This window comes from Pseudorca crassidens, chromosome 3 (assembly GCF_039906515.1).
Source record: "Pseudorca crassidens isolate mPseCra1 chromosome 3, mPseCra1.hap1, whole genome shotgun sequence".
Lineage (NCBI taxonomy): Eukaryota > Metazoa > Chordata > Mammalia > Artiodactyla > Delphinidae > Pseudorca > Pseudorca crassidens.
The window spans coordinates 165,886,877-165,908,079 of NC_090298.1; the positions used below are offsets into that span (position 1 = coordinate 165,886,877).

At 54.4% G+C, this 21,203-nt stretch overlaps 1 protein-coding gene across 1 annotated transcript; it reads right to left on the reverse strand.

Moving 5' to 3' along the window:
• Window positions 1–3,072: 3,072 nt before the first annotated feature.
• PIN1 (peptidylprolyl cis/trans isomerase, NIMA-interacting 1) lies at window positions 3,073–15,572 on the reverse strand. The gene is made up of 4 exons (XM_067733849.1): window positions 15,415–15,572; window positions 13,219–13,431; window positions 4,629–4,739; window positions 3,073–3,696 (listed from the first exon to the last, which is right to left on the reverse strand). Exons 1-4 carry the CDS (start codon window positions 15,470–15,472, stop codon window positions 3,587–3,589), a joined length of 492 nt encoding a protein of 163 aa, XP_067589950.1. The 5' UTR covers window positions 15,473–15,572; the 3' UTR covers window positions 3,073–3,586.
• Between the last annotated feature and the right edge of the window lie 5,631 nt (window positions 15,573–21,203).

The window sequence follows — 21,203 nt, forward strand, 5'->3', positions numbered from 1 at the left end:
TGTAACATCAAAATCATTTTGTATGAGTTGCACCTGTTCTGAGTTAGCTGATTAAGAAAAGACAGCAAGTCTGAAAGTGCATGGGGGCCCTTCCGCTGGACACACCCACGCCCCGTGCCCGGGCTTGGGCAGGGACAGTCCCTGACATGGGGACCTACATGGGGACTGGAGCTCCTGGAGGGGAAGGACGGGCAAAGCTAGCAAGTATCAGAGACAGGAAGGGAAGGGGTGTGTGAGCGCGTGGGGAAGAGACTGAAGTAAGCAAAGGCCAAGTCCTCAGGAACCTCAGCAGTGTGACTAAGGTGGGGTGGGAGGGGGTCATAGAAGGGGAAAAACAAAATGAAGGTTTTATTTTAGCCAGATCTTTGGTAGCCTGGGTGACAGACTGCAAGGAGATGGGGGAGACAGTCGCCTCTGAAGCTGTGGCCGGGAACAAAGGTAGTGCTGACCACTCCCCACCCCTGCGTACGCCCCAACACACGCTCCCCCCTGAAATCTCCAGCAGAAACATTGTGCAAACAGCCCACCGGCCCAGACAACACCCCCCGCCCGGCCCTGCTGAGGCCACGGAGGCCAAGCTTGCTCCTCTGGGAGGAACCCTCCCTCCCTGTCTCCCCGTCTCTAATTAATGGCCTGATTAAATCATCTCCGCTCCGTGATGGCATCTCCGGGAACTCGGGACACTGGGGCCGTACTGCCGATGAAACCAATGAATAATAAATGCGACTGCCTAATGCACTCATTTAAAACCAATTTTTAAAGAAATCTTCAAGAAAAGCAATTAATTTCCATTTAAATTAACAAGTTCGACATTGAAGAGAATCGATTCCTGGATAAGCACCTTGAGAGGCACTTCGCTCTGCATCTGCTTTTAAAAAACAAACACACAAACAAAAAACAGGCACAGGGCGAGGGCACCTAGAACATCTGCGCCCCATCCCTCCGATTTGTATTGGGCATCAGACAGATGCCCACAGGCGCCCCTTCTCTCTTTCACACACACACAGAGAGGCAGGCCCAGCCCTCCTTATACTTTGGGGTTGGTGGCTTTTGTTCCAACCAAGGTAGGCAAGGAGTAATTAACCCCCTGCCCCTCGTCCCAGGCGAGGGTTGCGTGTCATCTGCGTGTGTCCTAGGCTGCCTACTGCTTCCCCTGCTTCCCCTTTTGTGGAGGTGTGTCTACATCGGGGAAGCTTTGTAGCCCATCCCGTGGCAGTACGCGTGTTACCCCGAGTTGAAGTAACTGGCTCTAGCCCTGCTCTGCGGCCACAGAAGCCTGAGCTGGTGAAAACGGCAAGAGTGGAAACCAGCCCCCTGGGTTGAGTTTGGGCCGGGAGATGCCAGACCAGTGACAAAGAGTATACTCTCACCACGCTGAAGGCCTGGGATTTAGGGCCTCACTTCTGGGCAGGAGGGGTGTGGAGCAGGTGACACAAGCCACAGCTCGTGAATCACGCGTGCTGAGTGGGCTCTGGGGGCATGTTTACCAAAGAGCAACGTTCTTTTGTGTTGGGTTTTGGCCACTGCAGCTAGACAAAGGAAGAGGGAGGTCCATGGAGGCAGGTGGTCACTCCCAGACGGAGGGACCCCCGGGCCACACAGGACAGACACACACCTAAGGCCAGCTAGTCACATGGGCACATGCAGGCTTGGGCGCGCGTGCGCGCGCGCGCGCACACACACACACACACACACACACATCCCGCACCCTCCCTTCCCCGGCAGCATCTCAGATGCCTGGGAGCCCAGGGAGACCTTCCCCAGGCCTTTGGTGCTGAGAGCGAGGCACAGGCCCACCCTCAGGTGGTGCCTTGGAGCAGGACCCTGAAAACCCTTCCGCCCCCAAGTACTCATTTCCGATCCTTCCCAGAGGCTCCTTTGGACCTGGAGGGGTGCAGTGGCTCCCCCGACACCACAGAACGGTTGGCGCAGACAGCAGGGCTGCTGCCTGCCTTGTGGCCTCCACGGGCGGTGGGAGAGGATTCTGCCTGGAGGCGCAGCCAACCATCCGGCTCTCCCCAGCCCACCAGAGCTGAGAGGAAATTCATTAAACCTTCCTAATGACAAACGCTCTGGCAGGCGGCAGGCAGAGAGCGATGGCTCCAGAAGCTGGCCAGATGGGAGTCGGCCCAGGTGGCTGTTTGAGACTCGGGGCTTTTATCAGAGACTCAGCTTCGTCGGGGACGGGGGTGGGGGGGGGCGGGGTGTTCTCTGGTGTCAGGCCAGGAAGGGCTTTATTTTCCTCAGGTGCCCAAGCCCCGCTAGCCCGCCACCTGCCCCCCGCCCCCGCCCTGGGCTGGTCCCCGTGAAGCAGGTGGGCAGACCAGGCCTAACCGCCTCTCAGCAGCGCCGCAAACCTCCTGACTGACCTGAGCCCCCAGCCCAGGCCCTGGCCCCGGGGCAGCTACGAGGAGGTGATGCACAAGAGGTGGGCCGCACCCCAGCCCCCAATCTGAAGAGGAGGAAGAGTCCCCCCACCCCCACCCCCATGTGCCACAGCGATTCCCTCTGCTCCACGGAGGCCCCTCCCCCAGAGGGCGGGGCAGGATCCCTGCTCTCAGAGGCGCCCGGCAGGAACCCCCACCCGCCTGGCCCCCTGCTGCCATGGTAACGGCGCCTGCAGAGGCCGCAGGACCCAAGCACAATCTTCCAGAGCGCTTGTGGCGACAGGGAAGCAGGCCTCAGGGTGCTGGGCGTAGTTCATTCTAACTCAAGTGGCCCACATGCGTGGAGGGAGTTGGTGGGAGGGGGGCGGCGAGAGCACCCAGGGCACGGGGGCTTCAGTCTGGCTCCCCGAGGATGCCCTGCTCCACCCGACCTGCTGAATCCAGAGCTGGGGGGTCAGGGCCCTTGAACACCCGAGTGTGAGGAGCGCTGGCGCTGAGCAATGCTCCAATTCCCCGAGAGTCCGGCTGCCGCTAGGATGCCCCCAAGCCCAGGAAGAGGAGAGGCTGCTCAGGGAGGAAAGGCGGCCTGGACACCTGGACGCCAGGGATGGTGGGAGATGATCGCTCCTCCAATCGACCCCACTCACCTCCGCAGGGAGGAAATGAGAGACAGGGACAGCAGAACACTGGTTCCAGGTTTAATGGAGGCCGGGGAAGGTGCTGCACTGCTGCTTAGAGAGGGCCCCCAAGCAGCAGGCAGCCCGGGCCCCAGGCGGAGCGTTTGCTTTTTGCAACCGAATAGAGGGAGGTGGCAAAACCAGAAATAACTCAAGGCCCTCCTGCCCCCCCCCCGTCCTGGACCTGGGGGGACACAGGGGGCGGCTCAGCTAACCAGGCCTTCTCTTTGGGACAGGTCACCCCCAGCCCTTGGATGTGGAAGCCCGGCGAGCCTCTCCACCCCGCGCCCTTCTGAAGTCAATTCCTAAAGGGGAGGGGAGTCTGGCAGGGAGCCCCCGGTGGTGAAGAGCCCCCCTCCCAGCCATTTTGGGATCAATAAATACTGTGTGACACGAGCAGGGAGGGGTGCCCACTGGTCAGCGGCAGCAGGGAGCGGAGTCTGCGCACCCGGCCACCCTGCCCCGCACCCACCCGGGCGGGGGCGGGGTGTGTGTGCGGCGGGCCTGGGCCGTCCACGCCCCTCACTCCGTGCGCAGGATGATGTGGATGCCGGAATCCGTGAACACGGGCCCGCTCATCTCCCCTGTCCGCAGTGCAAAGGAGGCGTCTTCAAACGGCTTCTGCATCTGACCTGGGGAAGGAAGCATGAGGGATGGCAGGTGGGGGGCCAAGACCCGGGCTGCAGGCCAGGACCAGGCAGGGCAGGCAGATGGGGCTCCCGCCTGCACCCCCGGGCGCTCATTTGGACTCATCTGTCACGTGCTTTAGGGCCCGGTCACAGTGGCGAGTGGGGCCCAGCTGAGGGCAGCAGGGCAATTAGGGAGGCCCCGGGAAGGCTGAGGACAGCAAGTGAGGGATGAGGGCAGAGCTGCGGTCTCTGCCGCGCATGTAGAGACGCGTTCTAGGGATGAACTGGTCTCCCCGTGCCGGTCCCCAGCCCCTGCCACACTGTCAGTCTCCCTTGCCTCCTGGGGCGGGCAGGCGGTCCACAGACCCTTGCTGGCTCCCTGACACCCCTTGCCCCATCCTGGGCCCCTCCCCGATGCTCTGTAGACCCCAGGGATGGAGTGGGAAGGAGGCAGAGGCCTGGTTCCCTCCGCCCCTCCCTTTCCACAGCCCCAGCTGGAGATGCCTGAACTCGGGGTTGTTGATCTGACCCCCTCCTCCCCTCACCCCTGGTTTCCCCACCCATGAGGGTGGGGCAGGGGATGCTGGGGGACATGCCCTGGGGCTCTAAGGGGCCCCAGCCTTACACCTCCAACAGGAGGAGAGGAAAATGGCAGCAAGTACCCACCTTGGTGGGCCCGTGATGGGGACAACTGAGCAGAGAGACACACGGATGGACTCCCCACCGCAAGAGAGAATGTCACCGGGGAGAAGGCTCTGCGGCCACGACCCCCAGCAGGGCGGCCTCTGAAGCCTGAGGGAGGGACTTTGCTGCCACCTGGTGGACTCCAAAGGCCCATGCGACAGGAGTTACCCCTCCCGATCTCTAGGTGGTGGGCAGGCGCTGGTGGGTCAGAGGGTCCTGCCGGGGTTTGGTGGTGCCCATTCCTCGCGCACCTCTGCTGAAGGCACCCAGGTCTCCCCTGGCCTTGGCGGAGCTGCAGTCACTGAACTGTGAGGCCAGAGATTCAAAGTCCTCTTCTCCCGACTTAATCTTCTGGATGTAGCCTGCAAGGGGGACACACAGGGAGACCTCCCCGTCAGGGGTGGGGCGGGGCAGAAGGCTCCAGGGAGGGCGGCACTCCACTCAGAAAGTGCCTTTCACGTGCATGCACACCGTGACCCTGTGGTGACCGCAAAAGCCAGCTGGTCTCACGTCCCATCCCAATACCGCCCACTGTGTCACTCCCCACCACACATACACTCAGCAACATACAATGAACAGAGCATGGCCTCTTCCTACCCTCACACATACTCTGAGAAAATCTACCCCCCAGGCCCTTCTGGGGAGGACAGCAGAAGACAGGAGAGAAGTTACAAAGGGACACTGGGACCCAGGGGTCCCCCAAGAGCCCCAGGGCAGTGGTGGAAGCCCCAGTGGAGAGTTTTCTAGAGGCTTCTAGGAGAAAGGCAGGAGGCCAGGGCACCAGCCCAACTCTGCCACAGGAGACGGCTGGGTCCTCAGCTGTCTCATCTGTCCAAAGTGTGAGGAAGGCCAGGGCCGCTTACTGGGGCATCGTGAAGAGACCCAGCGGCGGCCTAGCCGGGGCTCGGGAAGGGACACGCGTCATTCCCACAGACTGCGCCCCAGAGACAGCAGGGTGTGTTGGTAGTGCACCAGATTCACCCTCTGTGCAGCCCAAACTGTCCGCATTAGGTACCGATTCTCCCCGGAGGGACAGGGAGGCCGGGCTGATGGGAGGGAAGGAAAAGGATGACTGAGGCGAAGGGCTCCCAGCAGAGGGCGCCAGGGGGCAGCACCGAGCACCTGTGTGACTCTCCCAGACCCTGCGTGTGCGGGGGTAGGAAAGGGCCGCCAGCCACTCTCCTGAGTCCAGGCAGGAGCCTTTGGAGCAAGAACCCATCCTGTCCTCCCCAGACCACCACCGGACAGCCCCTTGCCTCGAGCTAGGCCTACGTTGGCTTCCCTGACAGCCACTCTCCTGGGGGGCATTATCCCTGAGGCCCCTGGGGGGACCTGGGACCACGCACCACCCCCAGCTTAGCGACGGGACACCAGCCCACGCTGGATGTGAGAGGCACCCTGTCACACCCACCGGTGGGTTTCTGAACTCCATGGTGACACCTCTACCCGTTGCTCCTGTCTGACCTAAACGAGGCTGTGACACGCCTGGTACCCGTCTGAGCACCACAGTGACACCGCGGATTAATCTACCTGGTGCTCTGAGGCCCAGACACGCAGCCAGGCCATCTGCCTCATGAGCGGCTGGTGCAAACTTCACCTCGGCCCATGGGTCTCCGACTCCTGTCCGACCTCAACATCACTGGTATCCATCTATCTCCCTGGAACGACGGTGACAGCACACCTATCACTCCCCGCCCACCCCCGTCTCACTGCATGTCACAGCAGCAACTGCGTGTCCAGGCATCTGATCTGCACGGCTGCTTCCACGGCTGTCCCGGTAACTCCTGCCTCCCCCGTGTCCCTGTCACTCTCGCTCTGTCCTGACCGTCCCTTTGCTTCTGAGCCTCAACTGTCAGCCATTTGCCAGCAGGCCACAGTGCCCCGCAGCACAGTGCACGGCACAGACAGACGCCTTGACAAATGGCCCTTGCTGTCACCATCCTGTTCCCTCTTCCGTGTGGGCTGTGCCAGCCGGTGATGAGGCTGCCCCTACTTCTCTCTGACCTGCCCATCCCTGGTCCTCCTCGCCCGCACCTCGCAGTCTGCGCTGGCCGTCACCGTGACGCGCCGCCTGGTCAGGCAGGCTCTCCGTCGGATGCGACACAAGCCCCACCCTCTGTGGACTGCACGCATGCTGCAGTGGCTTCTGCCGTAATGCTGTGCTGTGCTCCCAACACCGCCCTGGGGCTGCCAGGTAGGTGATCCCCCTGTGCCAGATGCATTCACGGGTGACTGCGATCTGAACCGGATGTCACTAGGATACCCCTCCTCTACCTCCTCCTCTCCCTGGATTCTGGTTGTGCCCTCAGCCTCACCCGGGCAGCACCAGGATATCTCCTCTCTCTTCTGTCCAGACCTCAGTAACACCAGCCAGGGAATCCTGAGTGCACAGTGCTCCCCAGTGCACCTGCCCACCTCCAGGTACCTTGGCGGGCACTGCTGCACATGCCCAGCACTTGGGGAGTCGGGCCCAGCCCTGAGCCCCGTACAAGCACCCCCCTGCTGCATCCTCCAGCAGCTGGAGCTGTGGGCACAGTGGCAGGGAACCCCTGAGAGTAGGTGGCCTGGCCAAGGTGTGCACACAGTGCATGTGTGCAAGCAACAGCAGCCTAAAGACTGAATAAAAGCCAAGCTTTTGCCCCCCAATAGTTTTTTGTTTTGTTTTTTTGTTTTGCAGTACGCGGGCCTCTCACTGTTGTGGCCTCTCCCGTTGCAGAGCACAGGCTCCGGACGCGCAGGCTCAGCGGCCATGGCTCACGGGCCCAGTTGCTCCGCGGCATGTGGGATCTTCCCGGACCGGGGCATGAACCCGTGTCCCCTGCATCGGCAGGCGGACTCTCAACCACTGCGCCACCAGGGAAGCCCTGTTTCTTTGTTTTTTGGGGGTTTATCTGGCCAGCCGCATGGCTTGTGGGATCTTAGTTCACTGGGCCCTTGGCAGTGAAAGCGGAGTCCTAACCACTGAAATGCCAAAGAATTCCCATGTCCCCCATAGTTCATAGCACCCAAATCTTCCTCTGACCAGCCAACTCTCTCAGAAAATATTCTGCTTGGATGGGAGCCTGAAATGATTTTGTTTAAAGAAACAACGCTTCCTTCCTGAGCTTTCCTTTCAAAAGCTGACCTTCAGGGGTCTGGCCATAAGTCAGGATGCAAGGCTACATTCAGAACTCCCTGTGTCCCCTCAGCTCAGTCTTACACCCCCCATGGTGTCCCGCCCAGTCTTGCCCACCCCCGCCCCCCACCTCTCAGCCTTTGCTTAACCTTTGTTTAATCGTCTCTTCCCACCCGAAGCTCATCTGCTGTCCTCTGGTCCCACCCAGGAGTCTCCCTAAGTCCTCACTAGGCGAGGTGCCTCCCTGGGCCCTGCATTTACCCCTTTCCTGTTTGTGCGTCTGTTGCCGCCTCACACGGGGAGGACAGGGACCAGGTCGGCCTTGCTCACTGCTGTGTCCCCAGCTCCCCGTGCTGTGCACTGAACAGGTGTTCACTAATGTTGAAGGAATTCGTGAATAAATGAGACAGAAACAGGTCATGGGGAAGGAGAGAGAGGGATCCACCACTGGGTTCTGTAGACGGAAATGCTGGAATCTCATGCCTTTTTTCTGTGAACCTCAGGCTCAAATGCTACAGAGGAGGCAAGAAAGGAAGTGCAAACCAGACACCCTGGGCTGTTCTCAGCAATGCCCTGCCTCACCTGACCGGCAACACCCCCTACCCAGACAGCGTCCATCTAACCCTCACCCAACGGGGCAGCTGAGGCAGAGCAGGGTAGAATGTGGACCCTAACTACTGTGTTCGGATCCCAGCTCTACTGATCCTGAGCTCTGCAACCCTGGTACGTGACTTCGCCTCTTGGAGCTTCACTTGCCTGGTCTGTAAAATGGGCGAATTATCAGCTCTGACCTTGGAGGGCTGCTGTGAAGGGTAAAGGAATTACTGCCAGAACAGTGCCTGGTGCAGAGTGAACCCCTGACAATTACTAGCTGTCAGTCCATAAATAATACAGGTTGAATGTTTATGTCCCTCCAGAATTCATATATTGAAACCCTAACCATCCAATGTGATATTTGGACATAGGGCCTTTGCTGAAGTAATTAAGGTTGAGTGGTAAGGGAGGGGCCCTGATCTGACAGGATTAGTGTCCTTTTAAGAAGAGACACCAAAAAGCTCTCTCTCTCTTTCCCCACTGCATGCACTGAGGTAAGGCCTTGTGAGCACACAAAAGGTGGCTGTCTGCAAGCCAAGGAGAGAGGCCTCAGAAGAAAACAAACCTGTCGATACCTTGATCTTGGACTTCCAGCCTCCAGAACTGTGAGACATAAATGTCACCCAGCCTCTGGTATTCTGTCATAGCAGCCTGAGCTGCACCATAATTATTTCAGGGAAAGTGAGTGAACAAACGGACTGGTCTCTGACTCTAAAAAGGTTTAGATGGGACCTCCCTGGAGGTTCAGTGGTTAAGACTCTGAGCTTCCAATGCAGGGTGCGTGGGTTCTACCCCTGGTCGGGGAACTAAGATCCCACATGCTGCACAGCACGGCCAGAAAAAATAAAAAGGTTTAGAGACAAACTAGGGAAGGGGCCTGGACAGGGAAAAAGGTGACAGGATTAGGTCTGCCTTCCTTCAAGGCCCAAATCCCAGCAGGGGGTGCCTAGAGAGGCCAGAGACCCAGCCTGAAACCAGCAGGCTAGAAGGGAGCCACCCACCTTGGGTAGGGACACTGGGCCAAAGGTGCTCACCGACCCTCAGGCCCTGGGCACAGTTACATGTGGGGGGGGGGGCTGCTGCTCACATCAGGGCCTCCCTGGGACCCTCAGGCCCTGGGCATGTGGGGATGGAGGGATGGGAGTAGGCAGGGAGGGCTTCTCCATGGCCTGGCTTCCTTACACAAGGACACTGGCAATGACAGGCAGCCGGTCCCCAGATCCCTGACAAGCCTGTGGCCGCAGCCCAGCAGCTGCAGAGAAGCCAGCACTGGGAAAAGGAGCCTCAGCAGAAAATGTGGACACACTGCCGGCAGCCTGTCCCCTCGGGGCAACTGGGGAGCACAGGACCTAAAAGCGAACTGACAGACCCAGGCTGCCAGCTGCAGAGTGTGCCGCCCAAATCCTGGTCTCTTTATCACCTGGAACAAGCCCATGACGAGAACAGGGGAGGGGGGACAACATCCACTTTCACGAAAGAGAAAAACAAGCCCAGGCGCCCAAAGCTTGCTGATGTGCCACACAAGTGTTTGGTTACCGAGTGCACCATGGCCCGGGCCATCTCACTGCTCCCTCGTAATGACCCTCGAGGGGGCCTGCCTCAGGCCAAGGTCACTGGAGGGTCTGCACGCTAAACCCACCAGGCCTCCCACGTCCTGGCCCAGAGCTCCACCCATGGGCCATGGGGAAGCAGCAGGGAGCTCTTGGTAGGCGGAAGCCTTGTCCAGACCATGGTGCCCACCGCACACTCCTAAATGACTGGGGTCGAGGCTCTGCTGTGTAGACAGGAAGCGTCCGACACCGAGCCCATTGCTCTGCTGAGCATTCAGCTGCTGGCTGGCCCCTGGATCTTCATGGCCACCCTGTCCCCATCCTACAGGTGAGGCAACTGAGGCTCCGAGAGTAAAGACACTTGCTTGAAGCTACACCGCTGGCACCGAGATCCATCTCTGTGTGACTCCAGGGCTGGGCCACACTGGTTCTGACCTTACCCCACCCCTGCCCCTCTAATCCATCACCCTATCCTCCCGATTCTGCCTCCTAAATCTCTCTAGAATCTACTCTACCTGCTTCCTACCTGCCCCAAGTTCAAGTCACAGTGCTTCTAGTTGAAATTCCTCCCACAGCTTCCACCAGGCCCTCTGGCACAGGCAGGCATGTCGGACCCCTGCTAACACTCCCGAGTGTGCACTGACTTAAGGCTAGGCCCCAGGGCCCAGCTGCTTACTGGGCACACCCCCAGACACCCCTTCCCAAGACCCAGGCTGACCTCAGCACCGCCAGGCTCCCACTGCAGTGTGAGCCCCACCAGACACATCCCTGTCCATTCTAGAGGTGGGTTGGGGGGCATCCTCACCTGCCACTCCCAGGCAGTCCCCAGGGCCCAACAGCTTTCCTTCCACATGATGCTCAGATATCCCCATGTCCACCTGCCATCTCTGGCCAGGACTGTCGCAAGGGCTTCTGTCTCTGGCCTGCTGTTCTGCTGAATCCAGGTCCTCTCACAGTTGCCTTGCCAACGTCTCTTCCTCAGACCCTCAGATTTAGTGAGTCCCTCCCCAGACTGTGCCTCTTCCCAACCCCCTCAACCAGTGACGGACCCTCCTCTGCTCAACCTCCAAGTGCCCATCACCTCTTGCTCACTCTCATGTGGTTCGGAAGCCTCAGAACAGGGACCCCTCTAGGAGCTAGGAGGACCCAAGAGGTCATCTCGTGATTCCTCCGGGTTTCCTGCCACGTCCTCTTCCCCTGGGGCCACCAGACCCCACTCACTGCTCACAGCTCACCGCTGGTCCAGCCAGCCTGGGCCCTGGGCCTTCTGGCTTTCTTGGTCCATCACCCTCCAGCCACACGGCTCTCTCCTAAAAGCCAGCACCACAGGACCCCCCTCCCAGTCACATGTGGCCATGTGTTTCCTGCGGTCTCTGGGAAAGGACCCAAACTCTTGGCCTCACTCTGGGCCGTCCTCCACCTGGCTGGGACCTGCCCTTGAGGGGCTCATCCCTCTTCAGTCCCCTGCACAGCCTTCCCCTGAGTCCTACCTACAGCCCAGCCACAGGCCTTCATTTCTGCCACTTCCTCTGCCAGGGATCCTTCTCGCTTCCTCCTGATTCAGGAAACCAGGCTGCGAGCAATGCCGTGGGCCAGGCTTTGTGTTGGGTGGCAGGAATACAGTGGGGAAAGAGACAGATCCAGTCCCTGCCCTCACGGAGCTCAGGAGGTGAGCTCTTTGAATCTGCCTTCAAGATTCTGTGCAAGAGCTTGGCTCTGCTCTACAAGGCTGGGAGGTAGGAGGCTAAGAGGTGCTACTTATCAGGTGCCAGACACTGTATGGGGGGTGTAGGTGTGGGCAGAGGTGTGTTTAAGAATATCCCACAGGCCAGGGACTTCCCTGGTGGCGCAGTGGTTAAGAATCCACCTGCCAAGGCAGGGGACACGGGTTTGATCCCTGGTCCGGGAAGATCCCACACGCCACAGAGCAACTAAGCCCGTGCGCCACAACTACTGAGCCCGTGTGCCACAACTACTGAAGCCCGCGCACCTAGAGCCTGTGCTCCGCAACAAGAGAAGCCACCACAATGAGAAGCCCGCGCACTGCAACGAACAGTAGCCTCCGCTCGCTGCAACTAGAGAAAACCCACGCGCAGCAATGAAGACCCAACACAACCAGGAATGAATAAATAAATAACAAAAATAAAATAAAATAAAATCCCACTGGCCAAGTACCAGACCAGTGATGTCATAGCAAAACAACAGCCAATATAGACTGATTATGCCAGGGCTGTGCTAATAACAACCATCATAATCGCCACCAGCAATTACAGAACATTTACTAGATGCCAAGGCTGGTATTCATGCTTTACTGCATTAGGTCAGAGTCTTCCCAAGTACCCTATGCAGTGGGTCCTATTATCATAACTCTCATTTTACAAGTGAAAAGATCGAGGCTCTGAGATGTTAAGTAACATGCTCAAGGTCACACAGCCAGGACCTGGCAGAGCTGGATGGGCGCTCAGGCTATTTGGGCATGGGAGAGAGACGGGTTATGTGGGGTTGGAGGGCCCAGGAGGGGTCTGGGATCTCTGGTGAGAGAGGCTGAGTGGATGATGAAACCACACGTGTGATCCAGACCAGCACTGTCCAACAGAACTTCCTGCAAGGATGGAAACATTCTCTATCTGTGCTGTCCGAGATGGCAGCCACTAGCCACATGTGGCTACTGAACAGTGTGCCCAGTGTGACTGAGGACCCAATCTTTAATATGACTCAAATTTAATTAATTTAAATGGAAATAACCACATGTAGGTGGTGGTGGCCACGCTGGACAGCTGTAGCCCAGGCTGCTGCAAACTATGTCCCACGGGTCAAATCCTGCTGTTTTTGTAAATAAAGTTTTATTGGCACACAGCCGCACCCATCTGTTTACATATCATCTATGGCTGCTATGGAGTTACCAAGCAGAGCTGACAGAGACTGTATGGCCCGCAAAACCTAAAATATTTACCATCTGGCCTTTTCAGAAAAAGTTTGCCTATCGACTGCTGCTCTAGACTGTGGAGGAAACACAGAACAGAACGAGGAACAGCCTCCTCCTTCAGGGCAGTTAATTCACCGACTCTACCTTTCCAACCTGCCTCCTGACCCATCCATACATGTGCCCCAGGACTCTGCTTGATGATACTACTCTCAAGGATAGCTCCCACTGAATGCGGACCCACTGTGTGCCACGCACTTTCTCATCTCACTGAGCTTTCACGATGGCCCTTGGAGGCAGGTATATGATGATGCCCATTTTACAGAGGTGAAAACTGAGTCTCAAGGAAGCAACGTGAATGTCCCAAAGTCAAGGAGCTTATAGTGGCATGGCTACCGTCTGAACCCAGGTCTGCCAGCCCCAAGGTTGGGTCCTCCACCCCTACCCTGGCTCACCCTCAAATACCAGCTGGAGAGGAAAAGGAGAGGCAGCCGTGGGAGGCAGGCTTGAGGCACTTCCAGGTCTGTCAAGGCCACAGCTGACAGCTGAGCAAGCTGGGGTAGAGAGTCTGGCATGATTTCTGCAAGGCCCAGTCTGGCCCCTGGGGAGAGGGACCTGCCCCCCGCCGGCCCCCAGACCCTGTCTCCACCTCTGCTCACCATTGATCAGCTCCAGAGCCTCCTCCTTGGTCCGGGTGATCTTCTCCTGCCGCCAGGACGAGGGCCGCCGCGACTGGCTGTGCTTGACCAGCAGGTGTGAGCAGCGGACCCTGGCAGGCTCCCCTTGTCCATTTTTGCCGCCGCCAGTGCTATTGCCACTCGGCCTCTCCCACTGGCTGGCGTTAGTGATGTGATTGAAGTAGTACACCCGGCCTGGAAGAGGGGGGAGTGGAATTCAGCTGGGACCTGCTCAGAGGACACCACCGTAAGGCCGTGATAAGGGACTGGCCAGTGAGACGCCTCCATTCAGCCAACCCACTGTTGTCCACCAGTGCCACCAGGTCTTAGCGAGCTAACATTCTAGGTGGGGGCAGACAGACACCAAACAAGCAATAAGACCACGTTATAACTTCAGTCATTCATAACTTCAAGGGGGAAAGTAACCCCAGGTGAGGAAGAAAGGTTCCAAGCGTGCACTCAGCAGCCAGACCGCCCGTTCAAATCTGCCACTCTGCCACTCACTCACTGTATGATCAACCTTCCCTGGGCCTCGGTTTTCTCACCTGTAAAATGGAGATAACGGCAATACCTGCCTGGAGGGTTGCTGTAAGGGCTGTATGAGTTCATATCTGTAACGTCCTTAGGATAGCACCTGGCACACATCAGGAGTGTGGTAGCAACTATTATGTCCATTTTATAGACCACAAAACTAAGCAACATTTCCTGGGTGTTTACTCTGCTCCAGGCACATGTGGGGGAGGCAGGAACTGTACCCATGTGCGTCAGACACAAAAGCTCTGCTCTTTTCCCCTACCCAGTGTACTCTGCTGCAGAACTGGGGGCCAGCATTACTGGGGCCAGATGTTACCCAGAGACTAAGGAGCATGGACTGAGGGCCGCAAACAATAAGCTTGAAGTAGGACCCAGTAGAGATAGGCTGTCATCCCAGGGGCAGAGAGTTTGCCTGGGTTACGTGGAGGACTTGTGCCCACCAACGTGAAGGGACGGATGTCACCCACGGGGAACACTGTTAGGGTTGCACTGGGAAGAAATGGAGGGAGTGGGGGCCCTGAATTGAGCAGAGCATCAGCTTCATGCTGCAGGTCACAGCCAGGGCTGCAGCAGGGTGCGTGACAGCTGAGCCACTGACTGCCTCTAACACCTTGGCAATGGGCTCCATCTCCCTGAACCTCAGTTTTCTCATCTGAAAAGTGGGGGTGAGGTGAGAGAATAAGGACATCAAACCTCATGGGGTTAATGTGGAGAGTCGATGATGATGTATGCAAAGTGCTCACCAGAGCTCCTGGCGTTCAATAAATCGGAATTCTTACTGCGACTGTGATTTACTGTGAGCTCTGGTCCAGCGGAGTGAAACACTGGACCTCAGTGTATCTCAGTGGTTTGCAGTAAGAAGGGCAGGGGGCTGTGGAGTCAGACTGACTGGATTCTAACCCAGTCCCCACCCCCCGAAATGAATGACCTTGAGCGAGTTCCTTCAGTTTTCTGGCCTCAGTTTCCTGACCTGCAAAATGGGAGTAATAACTACCTACCTTCCAGAATTGCAGCCAATCAGAGAAAGAAAACACCTAGCTTGGCACTGAGATAAACGTGCCCTATTATTGACATTATTATTGGGGGAAAAGCCTTAAATCGGGTCCCGGAGCACGGGGGGATGTTCTCAGGCAGAATACCACCGGGCGGATATCGCAAACTCAGAATTAGGTATGGATGGCAGTAGGCATGTTAGCAGTAGGAGGTTGTGGACCCGAGGCCGAGCAACCCTGGGGCCCCGCCCTGAGCATGGGGTTGGGGTGTCCTCCCCCAGGGGTGCCCCCTGGGCCCAGCGGGGTGCAAAGACCTTCTCCCCGGACGTCACGTGCATTAGGCCGAAAGAAAGGTGTCAGATCGGCAGGGCCAGGGCCATCGTCTGAGAGAGTGCCGAGGGATCACCGTCCCCCTATCACCCCGGCCGTGCGAGGGGCCTCTCCGGCCCCGCTCCTTGCCTCAGTTTCCTCAGGGTTCCCCACTCCTCAGGCTCGCAGCCCCCACGGGGTGAGCCGGGCCGTCACCCTGGGACGACGCGGAGGAGCCAAGACCCCACGGCAATCGAGGGGCGGCGCCGCGCCCGAGGGGCGAGCTCGAGCCCTGCTTCCGCGGGCCCTCGCGGCCCCGCCCCAGCCCCGACCCCCACGGCACCTGAGCTGCGGCTCATGCGCTTCTCCCAGCCGGGCGGCAGCTTCTCCTCGTCCGCCATCTTCCCTCCTGCCGCAGAGCCCGCTCCGCCTCCGCCGCACCGCCTCTGCCGCCCGCGCCTGCCCACCGCCGCTGCCGATTGGATGGCCCCGCCCCGCACCGGGGTCTAGCGACGACACTCATTGGACACCCCAACTGTCCGGACGGGCTCTCTGGCTTCCTATTGAGCAGAAGCGGGGGTGGGCGGGACCCCACACGGTTTTACCTGGGCCCCGCCCCCGGTCGGCCTCACCCAGGCCCCGCCCTCCTCCTTTCCTCGGCCCCTAAGTGGTGGGAAAGGGACACGAGCCCGCCCTTTGCCGAGCTTCAAAGAAGTCCTCACCTCTCCTTTGCGTCCTTCGCCGCAGAGCTCATCCGATTGGCTACTGCAGCAGCAATTCCCGCCTTCCTAAGCCGTACCCGGAGGGCCGCAGCTCCCCATGCGGAAGTGTCTGGTTTGTATGGAGGTAACTGCAGCAGAGAAGGTTCTTGGCAGAGGCTGTGCTGCCTTTGCTGTTGCCATAGCAACGCAGTTACCTTGGTGATGAACAGCTAGGAACCCAGAAGCCTAAATTTGGCTCCTGCATCCTCCGTCTTCCCACCTGTTTCCTCCAGATGTCCAAAGCTAGCCCACCTCCTTTTAATTTTTTGTGCAAGTCTCTTTCCCTATGCTACTGACCCATGACCCAAGCACCTTACATTTCCGTTGGAGTCTACTTTACTTCACGTATTTCCTCCCAGTCTGGCTCCTGCCTCCGTCCTGGGTGACTAGTGGGTGTTGGCATTGCCATTCAGATGGGAGGCGCGGATGGAAGGATGATGAGCTCAGTTTGAGTCAATTTATTTTTTTAATTTATTTTTTTATTTAAGTATAGTTGAATGAGTCAATTTAAAATTAAGTCTGTGGCACTCGTGGGACACTGAGGAGGTGGTTGGAGACCTAGGGCTGGAGATAGACATGGGAGTCAAGACACCAACAGGGAAGAGTTCAACTACAGTTCATCTATAGCACAGGCCCTTACATAACCGTTAAAAAGAATGAGGTGTAATGACATGAAACACAGGGAAACATGTCTATGACAAATTATAGAGGCAGGATGGGAATTGAAGGTTAAGAGCACTCAGGAGCCAGATTGCTTTAGATTCAAAGCCTGGCTCTACCATTTGCTATGACCTTGAACAAATTACTTAACTTGTGCACTTCAGCTTCTCCATCTGCAAAATGAGGGTAAGAAAAATACATATCTCATAAATACCTTTGATGTCAAGGTTAAATGAGTTAATCTATGTAAAGCACTCAAAAACAATGTCTGGTCCATAGCAAGGATATGTGTTGCTGGGTGAAAAAAAAAAGCAAGTCACAGTACAGTGTGGCAATTATAGTATGTATGAAAGCATAACAAAACCAAAAAAAATCAACAAAAAATAATTTAATTATGTGTATTATTACAGTATGTACAATTATCTCAATTGTGTAAAAACTAGTTTTATATCACAGAAAATTTCTGGATTTATTCAAATATGTTAATGACTAACACTGGTGATTCAGGTGAAGGAAGAAATGGGAACTTAAGTTCTAACATAACATTTTGATTCTTTTTTACAAGCATATATGAGCACAGTAGTAATAATACTTTTTAAAAGATAATTTTAGACTTAGGGCAGAGCTGCAAAAGTAGTATAGTTTTCAGTGTCCTTCACCCAGCCTTCCCTTATATTAGCATCTTACATAATAGAACAGAGGCTCTCAACTAGGGGTGATTTTGTTCCCCAAGGGACATTTGGCAATGTTTTAAGACATTTTTGATTGTCACAAATGGAAGAAAGGAGATGCTACTCGCATTTAGTGGGTAGAGGCTGAGTATGTTACTAAACATCCTACAATGCACAAAGAATTATCCACCCAAAATGTCAACAGTGCCAAAACTTGAGAAATTCTGCCACAGAATAATGATCAAAACTAAGAAATCAACATTGGTACAATACTATTAACTAAACTAGACTTTAAAAGAATTTCCCCAGTTTTCCCACCAATATCCTTTTTACGTTCCAGGATCTACATTGTCATGTCTCCTTAGTCTCCTCCAATATATGTCAATTTCTAGGTCTTTCCTTGTCTTTCATGCTCTTGATACTTTTGTAGAGTAGAATGTCTCTCATTCTGGTGTTTGGTCATGATGGGGTTTGTCTGGTATTTCCTCATGATTAGACTGAGGTTATGCATTATTGGGAGGGTTACCACAGAGATGATATGCCCTTCTCAGTGCATCATACTGGGTGATCAATGATGTTGCAATGTATTACTGGTAGTATTAGAGTTTCAACTGCTGCATAACAAATTACCCCGCAATTTAGTGGATTAACATTTGCTATCTCAGTTTCCAGTACAGTTTAGCTGGTGTCAGCAAGGGTGTCTGTGGTCTTATCTGAAGGCTTAACTGGATAGGATCTGCTTCCAAGTTCCCTCCTATGGTTGCTAGCACGATTCAGTTGCTAAGAGGATACTGGACTGAGGACCACAAGTTCTTCACTGGCTACTGGCTGGGGGCCAGTACGGCAGCTCACATGGCATCTGGCTTTCATCAATGAGCAAGAGAGCAAGCAAGATAGAAACCAGTCTCTTCACAACCCAATCTCAGATGTGATATACCATCACTTATGCCATATTCTGTTTGTCAGAAGTTTGATCTACCCTATACTCAAGAGGAGAGGATCACACAAGGGTATGAATACATGAGATCACTAGGGGCCATCTTAGAAGCTGCCTCTCAGTTGTGACGTTTTTGATCACTTGGTTAGGGCAGTACCTGAACTATTTTCCCCTTTGTAATGAATAACTACTTTTGGGAGAGATACTTTTGAGACTGTGCAAATATCCTACTTCTGCTTAAACTTTTGCCCACCAATTTTAGCATCTATTAATGCATCTTGCCTACAGCAATTATTACTACGGTGATGCAAGGGTGGGTGATTTCTTATTTCTCTCTTTCCTTCTACAACTAACTGAAATCCTTTTGTAATGAAGAGTTGTCCCTTCTCCCCCACTCATTTACATATTCAGTTATTTATTTATATGAGCATGGGCTCAAGGACATTTAATTCTTTGGGTTATAATCCAATACTATCGTTATTTTGTTGCTCAAGTTGTTCCAAATTTGGCCACTGAGAGCTTTTTCACAGGTTGGCCTCTGTGCCCTTTCAACATGCTTCCATCCTTTTTATTTGAGTACTTCTTACCTTCTGGTACACAAATTTTGGGGGGTTGTTTTTTAAGCAGACAGGTAAGGATACTGACCTATAAGAGCAGGAAAATACGGGCTCAGCTTATATTTTCCCTGCCCTAGCTCTGGAATCAATTACTTCTCCTCCCCCCCACCCCCACCCGAAATTACTTCTCCCAGAAGCCCTGGTTCCTTTTATTGGAGAATATTATTTAGAAAGCAAGATCTGGCTGCTGGGTGTGCTCACTGATACTGGGGTGTCACGGCTTCTGGTCCCTCTAAGTGGGTAAAGGAAATATATGGATATATGCACATGTCTGTATTTCTACATGTGTCTGTAAACATATTAAACGAAAACCATGAGTCCACACTGATAACTCCCAACTCTAATCCAGCCCCACAGGGTTCATTCTACCCACTCCCTTCCACTGTACCCTCTCCTAGTTTTATTTGTAACTTCTTTCTCCAGCAGCAAGAAACCTGGCTCTAATTATATACAATATATTATCCAACCCTGTGTGTGTATACATGTACAAAACTAGTTTCAGATTTGCTAAGTTATACCACTGTAAGGAACACAGTTACCAACTACAGTGTTTGTGTATAATTCTTTTTTCTTTATCCTTACAGTATTAAATCAAATTACTTTTTCAAGGTTATTTAGGTCAGCTCCTTTCTCCCCTAACCCCTTTGGTGGGGACATGTGATTCATTTGTAATACAGGCAGATTTATTTGACAGCCTGCATTCCATCTTTCTCCCTATGTCCTGGTTGGCAAATGCTGAGTCCTGCATCCACCACTACAGTTCCAGCCATCACCACAAAAATCCCTGCATACTGCCCTTTGATGTAAAAAAAAAAAAAACAAAAAAAAATCAATAAAAATACTAATGAGAAAGAATGAAACAGATAATTTATATAGAAAGAAGCATAAAAAAGCAAACTGCTGAATGGTATGCAAATATTACATAATATATAATTATTCCAACTGTATAAAAACTATAGGTTGTATTTCAGAAAACTTCTGGATTCACTCAAATGTTAATTATTGCCACAGTCAGTGAGGATATTATAAAAATAAGAAACAATTTTTTCACAAAACATTTGGATTTTTTTTACAAGTAGTTATTGGCACAGTCTTTTTAAAAATAAAACTGAAGTTTATATAAATGCACTGAAAAAGGCCTGACCTCAGGAGAGAGAATGGGGCCAGGAGTGGGGTCTTATTTTTGGCCTGTACTTTTCTATGCTGATTTGAAAACAAGGACTCACCTTGTCAAGGTTGTCATGAAATTAAAAAAAAAAAAAATTGGGGGGGTTTGTTTTTTAAGCAGACAGGTAAGGAGGATACTGACCTATAAGAGCAGGGTTACCAGAAAACAGAGATTTCTAACTTGTCCGGAGGAAGTGGAGTCCTAGGGACAGGAGGGAAGCCAAGGGAGCAGGTAGGGAGGTGGCCAATGGAGACCAAGGTGAGACCATCACCCCAGGCAGCCGGCAGGTCTGCATCCCAAGAAGCTTGGTGGCAAAAGGCAGGCAGGAGCCTGGGTGGGGCAGTGGGCTAGACTTGAACATGGTTATGTCCTGAGGAGGATCAGTCAAGTCAATACACAGAGAGGGGAGAAGGGATGGAGCAAGGTTCTAGGTGAAACTCTCAAAGCAGCTCCAGAATGTGGCTCTGGGAAAGGACAGGGCCAAGGTTGACCCCAGGGTCTGTGGCCAGGGGAACAGAAATGGAGTGTTTGGGGTCCTGTCTACTCAAACCTGAGGGAAGAAGGCAGGAGACAGCTAATAATGCCAGGCATCCTGCTGTTTTTTTTGGTATGTGGGCCTCTCACTGTTGTGGTCTCTCCCGTTGTGGAGCACAGGCTCCGGACGCGCAGGCTCAGCGGCCATGGCTCACGGGCCCAGCCGCTCCGTGGCATGTGGGATCTTCCCAGACCGGGGCAGGAACCTGTGTCCCCTGCATCGGCAGGCGGACTCTCAACCACTGCGCCACCAGGGAAGCCCCATCCTGCTGTTTTAACTCCATTATCTCATCGTTATCCATTATCTCATCATTATCTCATGGAAACGTGATTGTCTTCATGGTTCCCGCTTTTAGAGGAAGAAACTGAGGATCAGAGAGTCTGACTCCTCCAAATTCCACTGCTAATGATCAAAATTCAAACCCAGTTGGTCTGACTGTTGAGGCTGGGTTCTTCTTATAGCCTATGCCACACTGTTTCACTCTGTCCACAAGGATTTCATAAGCGCTAAGAACTGTGGCTGCTTAATCATGCTTTATCTCATCTCCACTTCACAACACACCACTGAAGTAAACACTGTCGGTTCCAGTTTGGATAAGGAAATGAAGGTTAAGGGAGATTAAGTAACTTGCCCAGGGTCACAGTTGGTGGCAGAGCTGGGATTCCACCCACAGTCTCTCTGAATCTAAACCTGTATTCCTAACTACTACATCTACTGTCCTTACCCGGAGGTTCCTTGGTCTATTAGGGTGACAATAATCCCAGGATCTGTTGACCTTCAGAG

Excerpts from the sequence above, each read along its gene's own strand:
- PIN1 (XM_067733849.1), bottom strand. The coding sequence starts at position 15,472 with ATGGCGGACGAGGAGAAGCTGCCGCCCGGCTGGGAGAAGCGCATGAGC. Across the intron at positions 13,432-15,414 it reads GCGCATGAGCCGCAGCTCAG|GCCGGGTGTACTACTTCAAT; the intron begins GTGCCGTGGGGG and ends CCCCTCTTCCAG. Across the intron at positions 3,697-4,628 it reads CCTGGGTGCCTTCAGCAGAG|GTCAGATGCAGAAGCCGTTT; the intron begins GTGCGCGAGGAA and ends TTCCTTCCCCAG.